At 48.3% G+C, this 22,521-nt stretch overlaps 2 protein-coding genes across 2 annotated transcripts in view; one reads left to right on the forward strand and one right to left on the reverse strand.

Annotated features, from left to right (window-relative positions):
* NCALD (neurocalcin delta) overlaps window positions 1-3,754 on the forward strand; it is an 18,557-nt gene extending 14,803 nt beyond the window's left edge. The window contains exons 2-3 of the mRNA XM_007465728.1: window positions 269-374; window positions 2,804-3,754. Of these exons, the coding sequence (XP_007465790.1) occupies window positions 269-374; window positions 2,804-2,901 (204 nt within the window). The 3' untranslated portion in view covers window positions 2,902-3,754. The remainder of the gene's footprint in view (window positions 1-268; window positions 375-2,803) is intronic.
* An 8,049-nt stretch (window positions 3,755-11,803) lies between these two features.
* GRHL2 (grainyhead like transcription factor 2) overlaps window positions 11,804-22,521 on the reverse strand; it is a 119,678-nt gene continuing 108,960 nt past the window's right edge. The window contains exons 15-16 of the mRNA XM_007465739.1: window positions 14,007-14,071; window positions 11,804-11,918 (exon numbers count right to left, since the gene is read on the reverse strand). Of these exons, the coding sequence (XP_007465801.1) occupies window positions 11,804-11,918; window positions 14,007-14,071 (180 nt within the window). The remainder of the gene's footprint in view (window positions 11,919-14,006; window positions 14,072-22,521) is intronic.

Raw genomic sequence — 22,521 nt, forward strand, 5'->3', positions numbered from 1 at the left:
GGGGGCGGGGGGGGGCGCCTAGTGGATCTTCCTGCCAGTTGTCGCTCCTGAAGGCTCTTGCCGCTGGACAAGCTCTGCTGGCCTGGCTGCTCTCACCAGCAACTGCACGTCTCTCTTCTACGACAACAGATGGTCAGGAACAGAGGCGAGTCTCTGTGTGATGGGAGGCATTCCCTTCAACCCTGTATTTGGGAGGTTTAATAATAGGGCCATTGTGTGCGAAAACAAACCATGTTTCTGTCTCACGCCATGTTGCCTCTGTCCCCAGGCAATCTATAAGATGGTCTCCTCTGTAATGAAAATGCCTGAAGATGAGTCGACCCCAGAGAAGAGGACAGAAAAGATCTTCCGCCAGATGGACACCAATAGAGATGGTAGGAGGCCATGGCTGCTTTGCTTTGCTTTGCTTTGCTTTGCTTTGCTTTGCTTTGCTTTGCTCAGAGTGGGGGCTGCTGGAGGGGCTGGGGTGTCTGGGCAGGGAAATTCCACTAGAGGTCAGGATATTGGCCATAAGGACCTGGCTCGAGGCCCTTTGTGAAAGTGGCTTATCCTGCTTTCTCCCTGTAGGGGGAAGATGGAGGCTGGATCCTGCAGGCCAGCGAATCAGAAAGTGGGGAGGGGCTTGTTATGCACCCGGACCCCAGTAGCTTTCATCCCAGCCTGCCCAGGGGGTTTTGTTGGGGTTTCGTGCGCATGCTCCAAGGTGTTGGGTTTCCTGGAGCCAAGTGGGACCCCTCAGCTATTGGCGGGTGAGGTGGCCAGCAGATTCCACCCTGAGAGAGCCACCCACAATTCAAATCCAACAAGGGGATGCAAAGCAAACCAAAATGAAAGGAGAGATGGATTTCAAACTCAAGAACAGTGGATTTTAGATGTTGGATTGCCAGACAGAATACAGGAGGCACAATTAAATTTAATGTTTGGACAAATAACAAATGACTTTTCAGTATAAGTATGCCCTATTCAATATTTGGGACATACTTAAAAAATTGTTGTTTATTTGAAACTAAAAGTTAGCTGGGCATCCTGTATTTTGTTTGCTAAATCTGGCAACCCTAGTTAGATGTAGTATCTGAGTTTAAAGTGCTAACACAGAGCTTGGTCCATAATAAGCCCTGAGTCATCTATAGCTCTTGCTTTTATTTCCAGCTTGCCTGTTCTGCTGGGCATCCCCAGCAGTTCTTGTCAATGATGAGCAAATGCAGTCATATACCCCTGACGGAAGGCTTTGTCGCAGAGCAAGCCTTAGTTTCTCTCCCTATGCCCTCTGGGGTACCAGCTGCCTGAGGATCCAGGTTTGCAGGGTACAGGCCAATCTGTTTGCTTTGTTTCTCCACAAAGGTGCCATTACATCCTGTTTCTCTATGTGCCTTGATCCACAGCGAATAGTTTGTTTTGCAAAGACTAAACAAATGGGATTCTTTTAATAGAATAATAAACTTGCTGACATTAAACTGCACATTTTGCTGATGCTCCAGGGGAGCACAGGTGGGCTTGTCTCCTGCCCGAGGCCCAGCCTCCTCTTCAGAATAGGGCTGAAAGATGGGAGAAGATCCAAACACTGCAGGATCGAACGCTCACTGCAAGAAATGAGACCCTGTGCCCTGGGACTCGGCCACAATGGGGTCACAGAGCCCTGATGGGGTCAGCATTCCCCAAATGCATCTCGTTGCTAAAAGCCCTGTGCTTTCCTAAGGGAAAGCCTTGGGTTTAAAAAAAGAAAAGGGCGGGGGGCGGGGTGGTCAGAGTGGGAGCCGTACTGGGAGGGGCTTTAAGTCTGCAAGGGGTCAGGCTCCGCCCAACCAGGAGACTTGGTGCTTTGGCTCAGGGCTTCTGGACCCCAAGGCGGGACGCCACACCGGAGCAAAGGCCTCATCTAGACCCTCCCACTGTTAGATTCCTCTTGGAGAAGCTCTTTGCATCTAACCCCTGGCGGCTGACTTGAAGAGAAAAGTCTGGGCCCCCAGCAGGTTAGCTGGGAAGCCAGTCCGGGAGCACGCGGGTAGTTAGCCCGAGGGAGCGGATACATACGCTGAATGCAGGGTTTACCCTGCCGCAACAAGAAAGCGGGGGAAGCTTTGCCTCCCCACCAACAATATGACCAAGGAAACTTCTCGAAGGGAATTTGATACATACTCTAGCTTGGGCAAGAAGGAGAAAGACATCGAGGAGGAGTGGAATCCCAGGCAGCCAGTCTCCCCCGTCCAGCCCATTGAGGTAGGAGGAAAGTGCCCTGATTGACGGGCGGGACCCCCGCGACACCTCTCTGCTTCTCGGAGCACACAGCCCTCGCCTGGATGGAAGGGCAGCCGTCCTCACACCTTGGCCCAAAGAAGGGGCCCTCTCCCCAGATGTCTCTTCGGGCCCCTCTGCCCACATGCAAACCTAGGTGTAGCCACGTGACCCTAAGGAGCCCAGAGGGCCCAGTGAGCCCGTGGGGACGGCCTGGCGCTGCAGGAGCCCAGCTCAGTCTCTGAAAGGCGCCATCTGATCCACAGACACCGAGTCCCTCTGGGGCGCCTGCAGCTGGAGGGGCCACAAGGGCAGGGGCCACGTCGCGGCCACCCAGCAGCCCCGCAGCCCAGGGCCGTGCACACAGAGCTCTCAGGAGGCCGCGTGCTGCGCTGTGTGATGCTCAACGAGCCCCGGGGTCTTGGCTCGGAGAGACGGAAGGTGGGCCTCACGGCGGGTGTGAGACCCCGGGAAGAGGTGGGCTGCTGCCGCCGCCGGCCCCAAGATGCAGCAGGAAGCCTACATCTGTGCAGCGGCCGCCAGCCCACTCACCGGTCCTCTTGCTTTCTAGGAAAACTCTCCCTGGAAGAGTTCATCCGAGGGGCCAAGAGCGACCCGTCCATAGTGCGCCTCCTGCAGTGCGACCCCAGCAGCGCCGGCCACTTCTGAGCCGGAAGCCCCACCAACTGTAGAGCTGCTTGTGTTCCCTTTGGAGTTTACTTTTTAACAAAAAAAAAATTTTTTTTTTTGCCAAACGATATTGACGGTGATGCTGTTCCTCGTGTGGTCGGATGCACCTCCCTCCGTGCCGCCTGCAGCTTCTTTTGTCGTGGACGCTTCATGGGAATGTCTAGAGCCCCCCGCGCTTGTGGAGAGCATGAACAGTGCTGCCGTGCACAGACTTTGTGGTGTTCATTGTTCTGACGATTTTTCATCTTTATTGTTATTACTTTCCCTTTGATTCGAAGGTCTGTGTTCTAAAACCGAAGACTGGGGGAGGCAAGAGAAGAGAAGAGAAAACAATCCAGTCCAGTGATTCTATGGCAAGCTTGAGGGCCCTGTTTGGAAAACAAAATTCCCCACCTGGGTCTGGAGTAACACATGCCCTAGGGGTGATGGCACCAGATGCTCCATTTCCCAGGGACCAGGAATCCTCCGGGGCCAGGCTATTAAAGGGGCCTGGAGGATTCCCGCCTGGAGGCCCACCCCATCCTCTTCCCCAGCAGGTTTTAGTTTCTAAGCTGTGAACATTTCAAGGTAAATTCATAGAGGAGAGGAAAAAGATGGCTCAGCTATTTCTTCCCAGGTTTACACTAGTTGAGCTAAGATGAGTTTCTCTGGAAATTAAACACAAATGGTAATTTATATTTCAAAACCAGACCCATCTTGTTGCCTATTGTAGTTTAAAAAAAAAAAAAAGATTGCTGTATATAAAATACTGGGTATTACAGACGAAATTAAGTGTTTTGCCTTGTTTAAATGAAGTGCATGTTTAGTGAGCACTAATACAATCTTATTACAGGAGACTGTTTTTAGTAGCTTGTTGTGAAGTAAGCCAGCTATAATGAATGTCTATGTCTTATTTTGAAGTCATATCCGTCTTTGCACAAATGCACCAATCAACAGGTATATTTTATATATTCCAGAAAAGTACAAAGTAACCATGACCAGGGCCCAACCTTAATTTTGATGCTTTTCCAGTGGTAGTGCCTAGGCAATGGAAGTGGGGCAGGTCTGAGTGGGATGTGTCAACTGGAGCACCAGAAGGTGCATACTTATTAGAGATGTGGGTTTGCCCACCCAGCCCAGCAGCCCATTGACAGTCCTGGATCAGAGGTGCGGTGCTTTTCTGAGCAGATAATATTCTGTAGCTGTTCCCACCCCCACCCCAAAGAGCATAAATTCTCGGGACTTCCCAATGCTTTAATCCACACGGATGGTTAGGAAGCCACAGCTGGAATGTTGACTTTTCCATGCCTCTAGCGGCCCTGAAGAGAGTCAGAGGTTGGGCATCATCTGGTTCATCTTGAAGAAGGCATATAGGCAAGTGTGTCTGTGATTTCCAAGGCCCACCCTTGGGAATCCAAAAGTATCTTGCATCATCGGGTTCTCTGAATGCAAATTTCTATTTACAGAAGTGACAGTACAAATTTGAGTTGCAGTTTGGTCTGATGACCTCATACATCCTAATTTGAATTGAAAGGTAAGAGTACAAGTTGCTGGTCACAGGTAAGTCATATTTTCACAAGCAGTAGGTATGGGGAAGTCCAAACACTCAAGTATGTAGATGGGGAGACCCTGCCCCAAGAGAAGGCAGAGAGGTCTCCTTGGCTGCGGCCAAGCCACTTCCTGTAGACCATGAACCACAGAAAGATCAACTTATAACCATGAGGAAAATGATGCTGAGCCCATTCTAACCTCTAGATTCCTGAGTATTACTCGATTCCATTTAAACTGATAGTAAAAATCTGAATTTGTATGGTTGACCAAAACGAACCAACTTGGCAGGGTGAAATTTTGAGACCTGGACTCAGTAAAATAATCTTCATCTTCCTCTGAGTGTCAGTTTTTTTTATAGTGGTTCTATACTGTGAGACTTGCTGAGTCCCTCCATTGGCCAAGTGGTAAAATCTGGTTTTGAAAACTAGGGAATTAACCTAAGACGCGGCATGCACAGTGGCAAGGGGACCCAGCACCTCTGTAGGTGATGTTCAGGAGCTGCCTCGCACTTTCTCCCACTCTTGATTGAAGACCTAGTTCCTCCTTTAGTTCTCCTTAGATGGCGGAGTCAGTTAATGTTTGGGAAAGCCCGCCTGGGCTCCGTCCTCAGTCATGACATCTTACTGAGCCAGACGCACTCCGTTCCCTAGAACCTAGAGCTGGAGTGAGATGCAGGGGAGCGCGTCTCCAGCTGTTAAGAAAACAAAGCAGTCGCACGGCGCCCGGGGTGTACGGAAAATAGTCCTCGTCCTGGCCTGCCCTTGACCCTGTCTGTATTTTCTTGAGGGTTGTTTTCTCCTTCTCCTCCTTCCCAGGAAGGCCCTTGTATGTCTGACCCAGTGCACTCGAGTGTGGCCAAGGGACTCGGCAGCACCCAGAAGGCTGAATGCCTAAAAGCTTACGTCACTCCTGTGCTGGGCTGTTCATTGTCATCGCTGTGTTGAGGGGCCTCTGGAAATGGAGTCTGTCTGTCTGAAATCAGGCCAGCCTGTGACGTTCAAGGGACTGGAATAAAGTGGCTTACGATGTGAAGGATGATAGAGTGGTCGACCGTTCATATCCTTGTTTAGGGTGGGGAAGGGGTGTTGAGGGCGCAGTCCCATCCCGTTGACATGCCCTGGGGGCACTTTCCACAAGGGAATTTAGTAATTTATGAATCCCTCCCCGTGGAGTGGGTCCCATATCAGGTGACTTTTGCGTTACTCTAGCTTGGCATTCAAGAATGTTGCTGATTTAATATGATGGTCTGGGACATGAGGTTTCCGTGCCTAAACTGCTGCTCCAGCTGGATCTGTGCCCGAGTGAGGGCCCACATGCTGTGCTGGCCACCTCCTGGGTGTGGTTTCTGCTCCGCAGGCACAAGGAAGAAGGGTTTGTGAAAGCGGGGATGAGAGGGTCTGCTGGACCCCAAGCCCTGTCCGGGAGCATCCTTGGTCTACATGTGGGCTAACTTTCTGCTAATGGCCTTCACTTTCTTACCTCCTCTCCTTCCTCGCAACGGGAGCTATAAATCCTAGTCTCAACATTAGGTGCACCGGAAGGGGAAACTGAGGCAACTTCCTCTTCAGTGGGAAATTAACATCCCCCTCTCGGGGCCTCTCAGGCTGGAAAAGAGTCTGTAGGAAAACCGACATGATACAGAGCCCGTGGCCTCAGAGCCAATTCAGATCAAGGTGCTTGTTGCTGCTGTCCTTGGCCTTGCCTCCAGCACAGAGGCCATGAATGTAGGAAAAAGGGGCTGAATGTCAGCTGTGGTAGGTGTCTCACGGGCCAGCCGGACCTCATGTAGGAGCTGAGTTGGCCTGGAGGGGAGCCTTTTTGTATCTCACACTTTCTCTCTATAGACCAGCAGTGGCCCTGAGGCCCGTGAGAACTGAGCGTGAGTAATGCCATGTCACTCACAGCAGTGATGGTAAGGAGGTGGCTGGGACCCTCCAACCTGATCAGGAGCCTCTTCACTCGCACACCTGTTGGAGGTGAACCTGTTAATTTCCAGCCCATTTGCAAGCCTGAGACTCCTATTTTCAGGGTACTGTCCCAACCCAGCTCTGGACCCCCTGACAGCCTAGTTCAGGCATGGGTGGGGGCGGGGGGGCCGGCATAGGCCAGGTGAGGAAGAATCTGCCTGTTTTCTCCGTTGAGGCAGGGGGAGATCACGAGAGCTCCCTTTGGAAGAAATGGAGATGCTTCACGCAGGCCTCTCTTATCTTTGTCAGGAGTATGCTTTCACTTTCCTGAAAAAAATTTTTTTTTTTTAAGGTGGCTGAAGAAACAAAAGAAAGAAAATTGAGCCCTGTATTTCCCAAGGCAATAGATCCACCTAAAGTAGAAGGATTGTTGCAGAGTGAAAAGATGTCCACACCAAGGGTCGAACCAATGGTATATTCATTTCAAATAGATTTCTCTACACTTGAATGATGACCACATGCCCAGGGCTTACGTAGGTCCTGGGCATTTGCTGCCCTGGGTGTTAATGTGCCATTGACCCTCAGAGATACAGGGGCTCAGACCCTCGAGTTGGCAGCCTTCCTAAAGTGAGATTAGCGTTTGGTGACCTCTCATCACATTGTGAAAGTCTAAGGGTAACAGGGGATTGTATGCCTTAGGACTGGGGTGACTGCTGAGCCCTGGCTCTCCCAGAGTGAACCCCTCTCCCGGTGCTGACGATGCCAGGCTGTTATCACTGGGCACATCGCAGCCCCTGAGGATGGACTGCATCTAATGTGCCTCTTATTCCCCAGCACCGGGCATGATGCCCGGTCCATAGTAACTGAGCTGAGCTGGCATAGCGATGAAGGCAAGAGCTGGCACTGGACGCTGTGGCCCTGACAGCTTTACCTACCCGGAGTCCCAGTACAGGGAGGGGGGGCGGTGGCACACATGGGGAGCAGAGTTCACAGCAGGACTATTGCTGCCATGGGTCAAGGGAGGACTGCCTCGGGGGAGATGTGGAGACCAGTGCATGCCCGGCAGGACGTCCTCGGGCCTGTGGGGAATACATTCAGACCTCCTACTGAGACTGCGGAACACGGATGGTGGCAAAGAGGCCTTTGGCCCATTTCTAATCCCAGGATCTCTCCAGAAGCCTCCTCAATGAGCACTTCCCCTGACCTCTTTGCTGCCCACGGGTCCAAGCACGGAGGCTGATGAGGATGCCAAGGGGGTCAAAGTTGGTCAGAGAAAGCTTTCCCTAGGCGAATTTTTAGCCAAGATTTGAAAGCTGTCGACGTGGACAGACAGACAGGTGGAAGAACATAGAAGCGCTCCTTGTTTGGAAGAGAGAGGCTCTCGGGAGCTAATCGTGGAGGACGGCTGAAGGAGTGTGCGTGGCCACTGAGGAAATGCCGAGAAGTACTGGGATTTGAATACAGAGTGAAGTCAGTCAGAAAGAGAAAGACAAATACCGTGCGCTAACACACACATATGGAATCGAAGAAAGAAAAACAACAACGGTCATGAAGAACCTAGGGGTAAGAGGACACGGGGAGGGGGAAGGGTGAGCTGGGACAAAGTGAGAGAGAGGCATGGACATACATACACTACCAAACGTAAGGTAGATAGCTAGTGGGAAGCAGCCGCATAGCACAGGGAGATCAGCCCGGTGCTCTGTGACCACCTGGAGGGGTGGGTGGGAGGGAGGGTGATGCAAGAGGGAAGAGATATGGGAACATATGTATATGCAGAAACTAACACACCATTGTAAAGCAATTATACTCCAATAAAGATGTTAAAAAAAAAAAAAAAAAAGGAAATCCTTCCGCAGAAGCATCTGCTTGGCCACACAGGGCTTCTTCAGATGAGCCATGTGGCTGTAAGGTTGGAATTGTCCATGGAAAAGAGGACGGAGGGGTCAGGGATATTTACTTTCTCCCTCCCATCTTCAGTTTCCCAGTGATCAAAGTTCGTTCCATGGGAATTAGCACACCACACTTAAAAAAAAAAAAAAAAAGAAAGAATGAAAGACTGGGATTTGAGCTGACAGGTAGTAGCGAGGCTGTGGGTTCCAGGGCAAGAGACTGTCATGATGAGGTTGGCGTTTCAGCCACGTGGTTTTAGTCTCTGTGGAGAGGTGGGTGAGATGAACTAAGGCACGGGAAAGCTCTGGTGGTACATTTAAGTGGTGGTGAGGGAGCTGGGTGTGAGGAAGGCAAATGCAGATGGACAGAGCTTACTCCCTGCCCTGGGAACTGGAAGAATAGCCATGCTGGTGGCCTGTCATGGTCACACCAAAGGCCTCGTGATGTCTTCAGCCCTCTTCTCATTTAACCTTGGGGTTGGGCACAACAAAGCAACCAGAAGAGGAAACGTCTGCTTTGTTGGAGCCCAGGACCTGAGGTGCCCAAGGCGAGCCTAGAACCTTCCCCGCTCACACAGAGGCTTCTTTCCAGTCAGGCAAAGAGCCCCAATACCAACCTCACCGAGAACACCGGACATTCGCGTGTTAGGAATATTTATTTTTTTCTTCTTAAAAATGTACAAAAAATAAAATAACTGTATTTATAGTTTATAGATTCCCCCTCTCCCATTTACAAAACTATTAAGTTACATTTGCCTTTGTTTTTTTTTTTTAACACGAGAGCAAATTGTCCATCTAGCAGTCTTCCTCGCTTGTCTTTAAAAAAGGGCTGTTCATAGAATTTGGCACAAGCCCTCTGCTTCTGTTGCATTTGCGTAATTTTAAATAAGAAGGAAAATAAATGTTTGAGTCAGTTCATGCTTCTTAAGTTTCTGGGCTGGGACGTGCCTTAGTCTTTTAGGATCCAATTCCAAGATGATACCCGACTGCATTTTTCTGTTGGACCCAATTCCTAAACACCCATAAAGTCTAAGCAATTTGGGTAAGTATAAGAAAAACACTTGTTTCACGTGTCCCTCGTCTTACATGAATTCTTTCTTTAAAGCTTATTTATTAAGGGGCAAAAAAAGAAGAGGAGGCAAGCTTTCCTATCTCTCTGGAGTGTTTTTCTTGGACAATTTTGCTCATAAAAGCTCTGCTCATATACATAGTGAAGGCCACATCGAAGCTAAGCCACGGGCACACCGAGAACGCAGAGGGGACGTGGTAAGATGGGGACAGATCAAATGAGAGGGGATACTCTGCACCACCCTTTGCTGGCACTGACCTCATATGCTTTGTTCTGGCAGTGGTCACCGCGATCATTGACCAGGGACCTGGGACAAAGGCAAAAGCCTCTTTGATTCATCTTCTGCCTAGGGCAGGATTAGCCAACATTTTTTCCCACAGAGGCTGGAGAGAGAAGCTACGTAACCCGTTTCAGATTGCCAAAGATTTTCTCTTTTTCCTACTCTGGAGTGCTGTGCCCCGGCCCAATAGTATTCGCCATTACGTCTGCTGATCACGTCTGGAACCAGCCCTCAGGCAAGGAGCCTGGGAGGCGCATTGTACATCATGCACTCCCAACAAGGAGCCCCATTAGTACCCAGGAGGGTCCCCAAGATGCCGGTCCAGGTCATGGCAGTCACAGAGTGGAGGAGGCGGCGACAGACTGGAGCAGAGGTGAATCCAGGATGTAACCTTTGGCACCACGGAGAGGGGTGATGTGTCCAGAAGACAGGGAAAGGTGCCTGCTCACCACACCCAGAGATCTTCCTAGGCTCCGCACCTGCCCACCATTCCATTCAAGTTCTCTGCAGCCTCCAGGACACACAGCTGGACTGGAAGTAGCCCTTCCGTCCGGCTCTGGGCCTCAGGGGCGACGGGGTGGGAGGGCAGGGAGCCCTTGAAGAGAAAGCCCCCAGGTAAGACATCAAAGTGCTTTACAAACAAATGGGTCCTTACAGAGAACCTGTCCTAGACCTGGGGCCCTGGGTGGAGGGTGTGCTCGCTAGCAGGAAGCTGGTGCTTCAACCCACAGAGGTGAACACAGACCCCTTAGACCACGTTCCTGCCCCTCAAAGAGAACTGTGGCCTGGACGGTCCATGACATCGTGATCGTTTGGGGAAGCGTTTCTTTTTCTCTTCATCTGCCAGGGCACCCAGCAGGAGGGCAAACCACCTCTCCGTCTTCCTCTGGACGCTGCTTTCCGAAGAGCCAGGGCTCTTGGGGCATCCTCGCTCCCTCCACATCCAGCATCTGGGAGCAGAGGCGGCTGAGCCCCGGGAGGCCGCCGTGGCCTGGAGACCCAGAGCTGAACTGTCGGCCTCGCTCTCGGGACCACAGTTGGGCTTTAAGGGGGCCACTTGTGGAGAAGGGCGTGCTTGTAAACTGCGAGGCACTCACAGTGGCCAGGATGCTCACGATAGCCAAGGAGTTCTGCAGCGGGCCCAAGAGACGGGGCCCTGGTGGCGACCCCCCTGCGGCCTCTCCAGAAAGTTCAGGCGGCGCCAACAGAAAAGCAGGAGGAGCTGGGGCCTCAGACAGTCTCACCTTTGCCACGAGACAGCTCAGAGGGAGGGTCAGGCAAAGGGCATCGCCGCGAGATAAACTCAGTGGCCTCCGGGGCGAGCAGTGCCCGTGGAGAGGGAACAGGGCGCCCTCTGCGGACAGGGACCGAGGCCCCGCGCGTGCCCACGTGAGTAGCTGTCTCGGCGCCCACCGCAGTCACCCGGCACCCCGAAGGCCACTTCCATCGCCCAGCGCGTCTCCTGAACAGCACAGAGGCAGAAGCCTCTTGGAGAAAGCAGGGTCTCCAGGTATGTGCCTCCCCCGGCCAGTGGCAGTAAACGTGCCCACGTAGCACAGGTAGAATATATTATTGCCATATTATAAACACTATGTACACGGGTAGCCAGGCACACCTTCTAGGTTACTTACTAATTACACAGTGGCTGAATGTCTTCCTGTACACGGCCTGCTGGCCACTCGCCGGGAACCCCTGGGGGTATCGGCGAGATGACCATCCCCGAGCAGCCTGAAGGTTTCTAACCAGGAAGGGGTGTCCACCTCTCCCCCGACCTCTGATGAAGGAAACGGCTCATTCCGTCCGTCCACTCAGGAGACATGAGGAGGTGAGACGGCAGGGGCAAGCATCCTCAGGCCCTTCGGGATGAATGGATTGAAGGGGAGGGCTCTGGACGGTGGCACCTGGAGCCAGCAGTGACCTGCAGAGCCCTGGCGGGCCTGGGCCCTGGGCTCCGGAGAAAGGTGGACAATAAATAAGGATCCAACAGGCGCAAGGCCCTTTCCCGAGGGGCTCGGGCTGCGGCTCCATGGCAGGAGCCAGCGGGCGGACCAAATGCACGGACCAAACATGGGGCTTCGGGCCTCGGCCCGCTCCCCAGCGCGGTCGTGTAACAGCAGTTGTGAGATGAGCTGGGTGGGTCTGCAGGGCCCGGGCTTCCGGCTGCCCCAGGGAGAAAGGCCCTGAGGGCTGCTGCCCGGAGCAGGGCTCAGATCTCCATGAGCGTGATCTTGAAGCCCTCCACCGTGCTCTCCATGTTGAGGATGAAGGTGTCCTCATTCGAGTAGTGCTCGATGATGTTGTCGTCCATGTTCACCAGGATGCTGCCGGGGATGGGGGAACAGAGATGCCGTGACCAAGGCGCTCGGTGCAAGGGCAGGCTCCCGGCTGGGGGCTCCCTCAGCCATGCTTTTGCAAGGGAGGCCAGGAAGGGGGGCAGGGGCTGGAGGGGAGAGGAGACAGGCAGGGAGAGAGGCTCCCACTCTGCAGCGGCCCCCAAACTGGCCCGCAGAAGCCACTTTGAGGAAAGCAAAACGTCGCTTTCTCAGAAGTAACTCCTTATGAAACAGGATTTCAGAGCTCATTCAACCCAAACCTTTTGCTTTCTAGATTGGTAAAGTACAGCCCAGAAGTTAACAGAGCCTGAAATCACAAAGTTAGCTATTGACAGGGCCCGGTCCCCGAACTATTTTCATTAAACCATACTGCCTCTTGGAAACGCATTTAAAAACAGTACTCCACACTTAGGAGAAGAGGAAAATAAACAAGAGCTGCAGGTACCCTTCCTCAAGCATGCAGTGTGTTCCAGTGTTTTGGAGACCTTGTGTTCAGTCCTCAGGGCAACCTTGAAGGCAGGTGCGGTCATCACCACGTTGCAAATGAGAAACCTGAGCTCAGCAAGGTGAGATCGTGTCCCAAAGTTCACTCAGCTGGTTTACTGCTGAGCTAGGTTTTGAAACTGGCTTTGCCTCACTCTGAAGTTCAGACTTTTACCACATGTGACCTACTCCTTGGTTAACCATCTGTGTTAGGTTTGGTTTTAAGAAAACCAACAACTTCCAGGGCCTGTCCGTGACTTTAGAAGTCCTTGAACCAATCCCCTTCTCTGAAGTCAGACAGATCTTGGTTTGAGAACTGACTCTCATTTTACAGCTATGTGTCATCAGGCAAGTTGTTTAGCCTTTCCGCAAAAATAAGAATAACAACCCTGCTTTAGACGGTTGTTGTTAGGATTAAAAGTATTTAGCCCAGGGCCTGAGACAGGGCTCAGTGGAAGTGAAATGTTACCATCGGCAATGTGCATCGACACTGAGGGTTTCTGCTCAACGTGAGACCTTGAGACACCACTCAAATCTCACCAGCGAAGGAATACACTCAGCCTCTTGCACTGACTTTGGAAAGAACTGTAACATGCATTTTAGTGAGCTTTTCAACCAGGGCTCAAGTGGAAAGGGTTTCCTGCTTGGCTCCAAATTAACCAAGGGACCGCATCACTCAAAAAGCCTGAGTATCCCAGATAATCAATTTCCTTTATGAAAGAGGCCCAGAGAAGAGTTTAAAGACCTATTTTCTGCTTTTTGTAAGAAAATAGCTCCAGAAGCTGACTCTAATGGAGACCCTCTCCTGGCACTAAATCCAGCTCCGTGGCAACTAAACTTGGAGCCTCATACACAGGAGGCCCTGGGAGGGCTGGAGACAGCAGATGTGCGAGCTAAACACTAGGGCTTTGGGGCCATGGACCTGGGTTAAATCTGCGCCTCACCTACTGAACATGAGACTTTGGGCAAGTTGCTTAGCCTCCATCAGCAATAAATTATGGATAAGAATCTACCTCACTGAGTGGTGAGGAATAATAGAACAATACACATAAAGCACTTAGCAGGAGACCCAGAACCTACTGAGCACCAGATAAATGAGAGCTGTTGTTCTTAACAGTGAGAACAAGCAGGTCCAGTAATCATTTCAATCATTATGTTAGTAATGACCTCAGAAGAATCCTCTATGCCCTGAATCCTTTGTATTCCTACCGTGCTGCCCTGAAACCAGCCCCAAGAGCAGCACGTGATTCCCTATAAACTCTGCTCTCTGCAGAAGGGCGACCTTGCCACTGTCCCCAGGGCCACTCTCACCACTTCCAGACCCCTCTATTCTACCCACTAATCCTGTCATTGGAGGGGGGCAGCTCAGCTGACGTCATGACAACGCACTCTCACTCCCCGCTCTCTCTCATTAAAGGTCCTCAAAATGCGTGGCGCACGTAAGCTGCTCAGCACGCCTTTGAAAGGATGACAAATTTTTATGAAAGGCAGACAACAGAACTAACGAAAGATGGGCACCATCTTGTTTTTTTTAAAGGCACTGTATAGACATATCTGAATGGGAGATCAATTTAAGTTCCGTTTCTTTCTTACCCTTTTTTGCTTTTCTTGTAAAGCTTTGTTATCTTTTCCACGGGCAGCCCGTATTTCTCAGATATCTGCAACCAGTAACAAAAAGGCAGGTGAGTGTGGAAGGGGAGCCAAGCGGAGACAAGAGAAAATTCCAACTTCACTGTCCTGGAAATGTTTCTGGGTGCCAGTGGTCTTCACTCATGAGTCAGACTCTCAAAAAGGCTCATTTGCAAGGCTTTCCCTTTGGACAAACCATAAATCGGTCAACAAAAAGGTCACCCACAGGAGAATTTAATCTATGATGAAGGTGTCATTTCAGGTCAGTCAGAAAAAGATGGACTCTAATCATGATGTTGGATTAAATAGGTAGCCATATAGAAAAAAATTAACAAGTTAAGTCAGATCCCTTCTCCACGACTTCCATCAAAATAAATATCACCAAAGATTTACAAGGAAAAGATGAAACCATGCAAGAAGAAACCATGAATCAATACTTTGTATAGATATCATCTTTAAGTAAGGAAGATGCCAAGCAAGCTATGAAACCTGAAGAAAAAAGGCCAAAATGTAGATAAAGCAGCATAAGATGAAAAATACCAGTATAGGCAAAACCACCCAGAAAGCTGAGGACAAACAGCACACTGGGAAACATTTTTGCAACACAAATGACAGAGTGGAACTAACTGTCTTAAGTTAGAACACCTCCAAATTAAAAAAAAAACGGACCAACATGCTCCCTTTGGCAGCACATATACTAAAATTGGAACGATACAGAGAAGATGAGCATGGACCCTGCACATGGATAATGTGCAAGTTCGTGAATCGGTCCATATTCTTTAATACAAATGAATATTTACAAAACCAGAAAGAGACTCAAACAGACATAGAAAACAAACATGGTTTACCAAAGGGGGGAGGGAGGGATAAATTAGGAGTCTGGGATTAACATTTACACACTACTGTATATAAAATAGATAATCAATAGGACCTACTGTATAGCACAGGGAACTATATTCAATACCGTATAATAACCTATAATGGAAGATAATCTGAAAAAAATACACATATAACTGAATCACTCTGCTGTACACCTGAAACTACATAATATTGTAAATCAACCATGCTTCAATTAAAAGAAAGACTAACAATGGGACGAGGAAGGCAACAACATACAGAAGTAATTCACAGAAAAAATACAATAGGACAATAAGCAAATAAGAAAATGCACCACCTCACTATTAATTTAAAAATTCAAATTAAAACAACAGCAAGGGGCTTCCCTGGTGGCGCAGTGGTTTGAAAGTCCGCCTGCCGGTGCAGGGGACACGGGTTCGTGCCCCGGTCCGGGAAGATCCCACATGCCACGGAGCGGCTGGGCCCGTGAGCCATGGCCGCTGAGCTTGCACGTCCGGAGCCTGTGCTCCGCAACGGGAGAGACCACAACGGAGAGGGCCCACATACCACAAAAAAAACCAAAAAAAAAAAAACAACAGCAGGATACTACCTTTAATCTATGAGACTAACAAAAACTGAAAAATTGATAATACAGTGCCAGCCAAAGGATAAGAAACAGCAACTCTCATAGCCCATAGATAGGAGAGCAACAAGCTCAACCTTTCTGGAGGGAAATTTGGCAGAAGCTATTGAAATTTCAAAGGCATATACCTTTTGACCCAAATAGTCCACATCTCGTAATTTGGTGTACAGAAATACACTCAGATGTATGCAAAGCTCTTCAAAGCATCACTGTTCATAACACAGATAACTGTATATAACAAACATTCATTAGGCACATTTTGATATTTGCACACTTGAAAACCACGCCGTCATGCAATCATTAAAAGAAATGCAGGATGCCTATATGAAAAGAAGTGTCCTTAACATACTAAGTGAAAAAACACAAATTGCAAAACAGTGTATATAGTGTGATCCCACTTGTATTTTTTTTAAAATATATATGTAAGTAAATAGAAAATATCTGAAAGACCCACCAATCTATTAACAGTGGCTACCCTGGAAGAATGGACAGAAACAAGGAGATTCTTTTTCTTTTCACGTTGTACAATTCTGTACTATTTATTTTTACAGTGACCATGATTCAGTTTTATAAATATAAAACTATAAATATAAAGTAATATAATAATAGCTTAGAGATGGATTCTGGAGACGCTTACCCAAAATGCTTTTTCTCTCCCAAATCCAATCCAGCCACCTCTTGTGAGCCCAGTGGCTGGCAGGGCTCACAAACAGCTAGGGCAGGTGAGGTTTGGGACTTGGACTACTGGGCAGTCTAGCAGGGGCTAGGAAAAGACGCCAAAGAGCCCTGGGACAAAGGGGGATAGCTCTGGCTCCTGGGAAGAGCTTATTCTCCAGAGAATCAGATTCCCACCCATCCATCCCTTACACTGCACAGGAAGGACCCCCACCCCCTCCCCCAAGCCCCAAAGGAGCAGAACAGGTGGGCCGAGGGCTGAGACAGCAAAGGGAGACTGGGAAACAAATGGCCTGCCTGTCGCACATCACTGCTCCGTCACTGATGGAACTGCCTCACAGCCATACTGGAGCCCAAATGAGCCCAGCACATAAAATAACACGGCCTGTGGGCAGCAAAGAAAATGGACAGAACTTATGTGGACGGCATCCGTGTGAACAGAACATAAAAGAGCACTTATGAAGACTGCTGTACAGCACACAAGTATAAAATTCTGATCTAAATATACGATTATTGAACTAAAAAATCTGTAGAGGTCAATAAATGAATTGAAGGCCAGGTGGTCGATCCAGCAAACCAGTCGGCGTTAGGAAAGATCGATTAGAAAAACCATTTCAAGTGCAGAGCAAAGACACATAGCATAGATGGAAATCATGAAGGGAAAAAAGAGAGGTTTGAAGAACAGACAGCCATATCTGATGCGACCATATCCAACGTACCAGACAGAGAAAAAGGAGCAAATGGAGAAGAGGAAACAATTAGACAAGTAACAGAGGAAAGACCCATGTTTTTAGATAGGAGGGGTGTCCTGAATCCCAGGAAGGATCAATGAGAAAAGACCCATGCATCTGGCCATTCTGAAAAGTGCCAGATCTCCAAGGGTAATGAAAATACAACATCCTGGAACCTCCCAGACAGAAAGTACAAGTTACCAAAAAAAGAAAAGAAAAAGAATGAACCTGGCTTCAGTCTTCTCATCTGTAGCACTAGAAACCAAACTGGAATAACCCCTACAGACTACTGAAAAAAGGGACTTTACCCCAAGAATTCTGTACACCAACAAGCTCTCCCTCACTTCTCAGGTTAAAGAATGGCATGTAAGAAATGCATTTCACCCAAATATTCCATTTGAGGAAAATACTCACAAAAGAACTCTAGCTAAACTGAATATGCATCAAAACAAAGACTTCAGCAAAGCAAAGGGGGAAGAAAACAAGCAATCAGTGTTGTACCATAAATATATATATATGTATACACACACACGAGGACAGACTATATATACTCTCTATATAACTATAGATCTATAGTTATATATCCATACATAATGTATATACATATAGATATATATGGTCTGTATATAGATATATAGAGTTATAGGTATGTATAACTACCTATATATAGTTAAATGGACTGGGAATGTGAAATAAGTGTTAAATAATGATTCTTGAAGCAAAAAGAACATAATGGAATCACAGAGCAATAAGGAGAAGAGACTGAAACAATTTAGGGAAAGTAAAGAATAACTTTCAAGAAAAGATGAAAAACAGTGACTTAATCCAACTGCAAAACTAAAGAGAAAGAGGAAACTACAAAGTAAAATAAATAAAAACCAAAACATTTATCGTTGCGAGTTGCTTGGCCTGCAAGCGTTGGGTTTTGAACTTTGGTTGGTGTCATTTGGAACTTCTTTTTTAAATGAAATGGAAAAATAAAGCGTGTTCCTTTTTCGACTCAACGTCAGCAAGTTCATATCTCTTAGTCCCCCTTTTCTGAAAGAGAGGTGAATCTGATTCTTGGTTCTTCTCTTTTCAGGGGTTTGACTCCCAGTTTTTCCCAAAGCATGAACGCATATACCTAAGCTCACAGAACAGTTGATAACAGTCAGGAAATTTCCATAAACCTGCATATCTGCCGAAAGTAGCGCAGTAGCCAGCGTTCACTGAGTGCTTACTAAGTGCTTAGCATATCAGCACAGGGAGTTCTGCATCTATTAACTCGCTCAATTCTCACATCATTGCAACAGAATAGGTATTTTGAGGAGACCTGTTTCTTGGGCAAGGAAACTCATGCTTAACACTCATTAAGTAATCAGGGTCCCTCAGCTAGGAAGTGGCAGAGACAGGATTTAAAAGGTAACAGTCTGGCGGTCTGGTTTCAGATTCTAAGCTCATAGAGAAAAGGGGCATATGATGGGCCTGTTTGAAGCAGGGCTCATGGACCCCATCCAGTACCAAGAAGCAACTGGCAAAGTTGACACGGGCATCAGGCTGCCGAGGGCAACGGTCTCCAGGAGGACAAAGCCCTGCCCTCTGTGCAGTTGGCAAAGGCAAGGGCAGAGGCAGCTGGATAAAATGCCACCCTAACACGGCGTCCTCTGCCTCCACGCCAGGCAAGGAAGTGGGCTTTGCCAAATCCAGAAGCCTGGAAAGAAGCGAGACCGTGCAGGATAGCATGTGGAGGAAGCTGGCCATCTGTCGGGAGATTACGGAAGGAATCCTTCTGCCCGGGAGCTGGATGGTGTCACCACGACACTCCCCTTCCGTGTGCGTGGCAAGCACACGCTTCGTGATAGTTCTCAGAGCGGGGGCATTAGGACTGCTTGGTTTTTTCTTTGTGTTTTTCAAGTAGTCTGAACTGCTCGTATATGTCCGTCATTTTTAAAAGCTCATGATCAATATTTTTAAGGACCCCTAAGACATATCTCATCAGTGTGATACTGGCTATCTGACGATCTGGAACTTTTAGACTTTTACTTTGTGGAGAGTTCTCTTTGCCCAGAAACCTCAGATATGTAACAGGCAGAACTAGAGATTTCCATTGGTTTTCACCAATGTAGGACTCTGTCTGCCTGGTCTAGAGGCATCCAACACAACCGCCAGCTCTGGAGGCCGATGACTTTTATGTGGAGTTATAAACTGTTCAGTGTGGGCTCTAAGGTGCGCTTTTGAAAAAGGGGTGGCTCTTGCCTATAAATACTTCCTAGGGGGCTACATTTGACCTGTCAATAGAAGGAGGGCAGGCCTGCATCTCCATGCATGAATGACTCAGCTGCATAGAAGAGGGTGCTACCGGGGCCACGAGCCACCTTTTCCCTGTGCACCCAGCCAGCTTCACCAGGGGAAAACCCCCTTCTCTAGCCCCTTTGGTTTGAGGGAATCTCAATCTGCCTCTCCACCCCATAGCACTTACAGCCGTCTACTACATATATATATATATTCATTTATATAGTGTTTCTGTATTTAAAATTTTATTTTTCTGGCTGCATTGGGTCTTCGTTGCTGCACGCGGGCTTTCTCTAGTTGCGGCGAGCGGGGGCTACTCTTTGTTGCGGTGCACAGGCTTCTCATTGCGGTGGCCTCTCTTGTTGTGAAGCACGGGCTCTAGGTGTGTGGGCTTCAGTAGTTGTGGCACATGGGCCCTAAGAGCACGTGGGCTTCAGTAGTTGTGGCGCGTGCACTCTGCAGTTGTGGCTCGCGGACTCTAGAGTGCAGGCTCAGTAGTTGTGGCGCACGGGCTTAGTTGCTCCGCGGCATGTGGGTTCTTTCCGGACTAGGGATCGAACCTGTGTCCCCTGCATCGGCAGGTGAATTCTCAACCACTGCACCACCAGGGAACTCCCTATATACAGTGTTTCTATGTGCTACTTTAAACACCTTGTATAGGAACTCATTTAATCCTCGAAACAACCCTACATCTCATTTTATCAGTATCTATCTTCATAATAATATCCCATATTATTATTACTCTCATTTCAGAAACGATGAACCTGGGGTACAAAGAGGTTGAGTAACTTGCCCAGGGTCACACTACGCTGAAGTGTCAGAGCTCGGATTTGAACCCTGACTGTGTGGGATCAACCGTCACACACACTACTTGTTGCCTGATGGCTTACTGTTGCCTAAGCTGCTTTCCTCTAGTTGTTGTGAGCTATGACTTGGAATGGTTATTCTTCTTGTAATAACTTTTCATGTGTGGACATCTCCCTAAGTGGACTTAAGTTGCTCAAGGGCTTAAGCTGGCTCTGCCACTCTGTGGAGCTCAGGAAGCCCCACATCTGTAAATGACGGTGATGACATCTGACCTGCCAAGTTCACAGGGATATAGTGAAGCTCAAGTGAAGCAATGCATGTGAAATACATGCCTCCCATAGCACTTGGCATGGTGGTACATACACAGTGGATGCTCAATTCAGTCCACAAATATATATGCCCAAACACCTGGGGATACACAGAAGACAGCAAGAGACAAAGCCCCTGTTCTCATGAACTTTACATTCTGTTGGGGAAGAGAGAAACAAAAAAGCAGAGTTAACTCAGGGATTGTCTGGGTGGAAGTGAAGGTGACATTTAACCCCACTGTAGTCCAGTGAGGCCACAGCTACAGAACACTTGTAGAACTAGCCAGATGTCACAAACAGGAAAGGAAGACGCCAAGGAAAAAGGCGTAATGGCCTAGGTCAGTGGTTCTCACACCTGGCTGATCTCAGAATAACCTGAAGAACTGTTAAAAATACAGATTCCTGGGCTTCCCTGGTGGCGCAGTGGTTGAGAGTCCGCCTGCCGATGCAGGGGACGCGGGTTCGTGCCCCGGTCCGGGAAGATCCCACATGCCGCGGAGCGGCTGGGCCCATGAGCCATGGCCGCTGAGCCTGCGCGGCCGGAGCCTGTGCTCCGCAAGGGGAGAGGCCACAACAGTGAGAGGCCCGCATACCGCAAAAAAAAAAGGCAAAAAAATGTAAACTACTGCTGCTCCACCGCCCTCCCTCACCTCCACTTCAGCAGAACAGGAATCTGGGGTTGAGGACTGGGAATATGCATTCAAAACAGCTGCTGAAGTAATTTTCAGCTTCACCACCATCCTAGGTAGGTCAGTTTCAGTAATATATCTTAAAGGCCAGATTAAAGGTATGAAATTTGTTCAAAGGGCTTCTGTAGCTCAATCTTCCAGTCATTTTAGGGTCATTTAAAAAAATCCTAGTTCATTTGAAGAGAGATAGATGATACTTTTTGTTGTGTTCATTTCTGGTTTTGTTTTCCCTTTATGGGGTGGGGGGCAGATTCAGTAACAACAAACTCCATGCCAGTGTCAGATCCTGAGAACAGAAGAGATTACCAAACCCTCCAGCCAAGTCTTTCTTAGAGGGTGGTCCTCCATGCCCTGCTCTGAATTGCCTAACAATGCCAACCACATTGGTAACATTCTTGTGCTTTTTAAAAAAATTTTCAGGTGAACAAATAAATAATTTTTTTACATATCACAGGAATTCCCCACTTAAACCATTTAAAGTGTACAATTCAGTAGCATTTAGTACATTCACAATGTTCTGCAAACGTCAGGACTATGTAGTTCCAGAACAATTCATCACCCCAAAAGGAAACTCACTAAGTAGACTTTTCTCATTCACTTTTCACCCAACTCCTGGCAACAACTAATCTGCTTTCTGTCTCAGTGGATTTGCCTGTCCTTGATATTTCCTATAAATTGTATGATTATACAATGTGACCTTACGTGTCTGGCTAGCAATTCCACTCCTCAGTATACAGCCCAAAGAACTGAAAACAAGTATTCAAACAAACACCTGTACCTGGATGTTCTTTGCAGCACTATTCACAATAGCCAAAAGGTTGGGGGGGGGGGGGGGCCAAAACATCAACTGGTGAATGGAAGAACGAAATGTGGTCTATCCATACAATGGAATATTATTCAGCCATAGAAAAGACTGAAGTACTGATTTATACTACAACATAGATGAACCTCAAAAACGTTATGCAAAGTGAAAGAAACCATCCACAAAAGACAACATAGTGTATGATTTCACTTATAGTCACTGTCCTACACATTTTCACATATTACTCTGTAGCCCAATATGCTGTTTCAGTGCAGCAGTTTTCCAGACCAACAAAAATTCTAGACTGTCCCTTGGCAGTCCTGCTGTCTTCATCACCACAAAAACCCTGGACCTTCTACAACATGGTTGTACAGGGGAGTCAGACAGCATTTTCAATGTAGAGTCACATTCAGATGGATGATACATGGATAAAACATACAATAACTTCCTGAGCCCAGGTTGGGTAATGCTAGAGTAAACAGGGGATGAAAAGGGAGGGAGAGATTTCAGAATCTTACTTAAATCATTTTATAACTCTGCAATTTATATTTTTTTCTTAACCAAAAGAGGTCATATTTTATTTTGGATTACACTATCGCAGCTGGCAAGACACCTCCTAATCGTTTTTGTTCTGTATAGATTTGGAAGTTAAACATATCTAATTTGGTTTCATGCAAAGAGACAAATGGAAACTCACAGTTTAAACTTTCTCTGTG

The sequence above is a fragment of the Lipotes vexillifer genome, unplaced genomic scaffold, assembly GCF_000442215.2.
Source record: "Lipotes vexillifer unplaced genomic scaffold, Lipotes_vexillifer_v1.1 scaffold10, whole genome shotgun sequence".
Classification (NCBI taxonomy): Eukaryota; Metazoa; Chordata; class Mammalia; order Artiodactyla; family Lipotidae; genus Lipotes; species Lipotes vexillifer.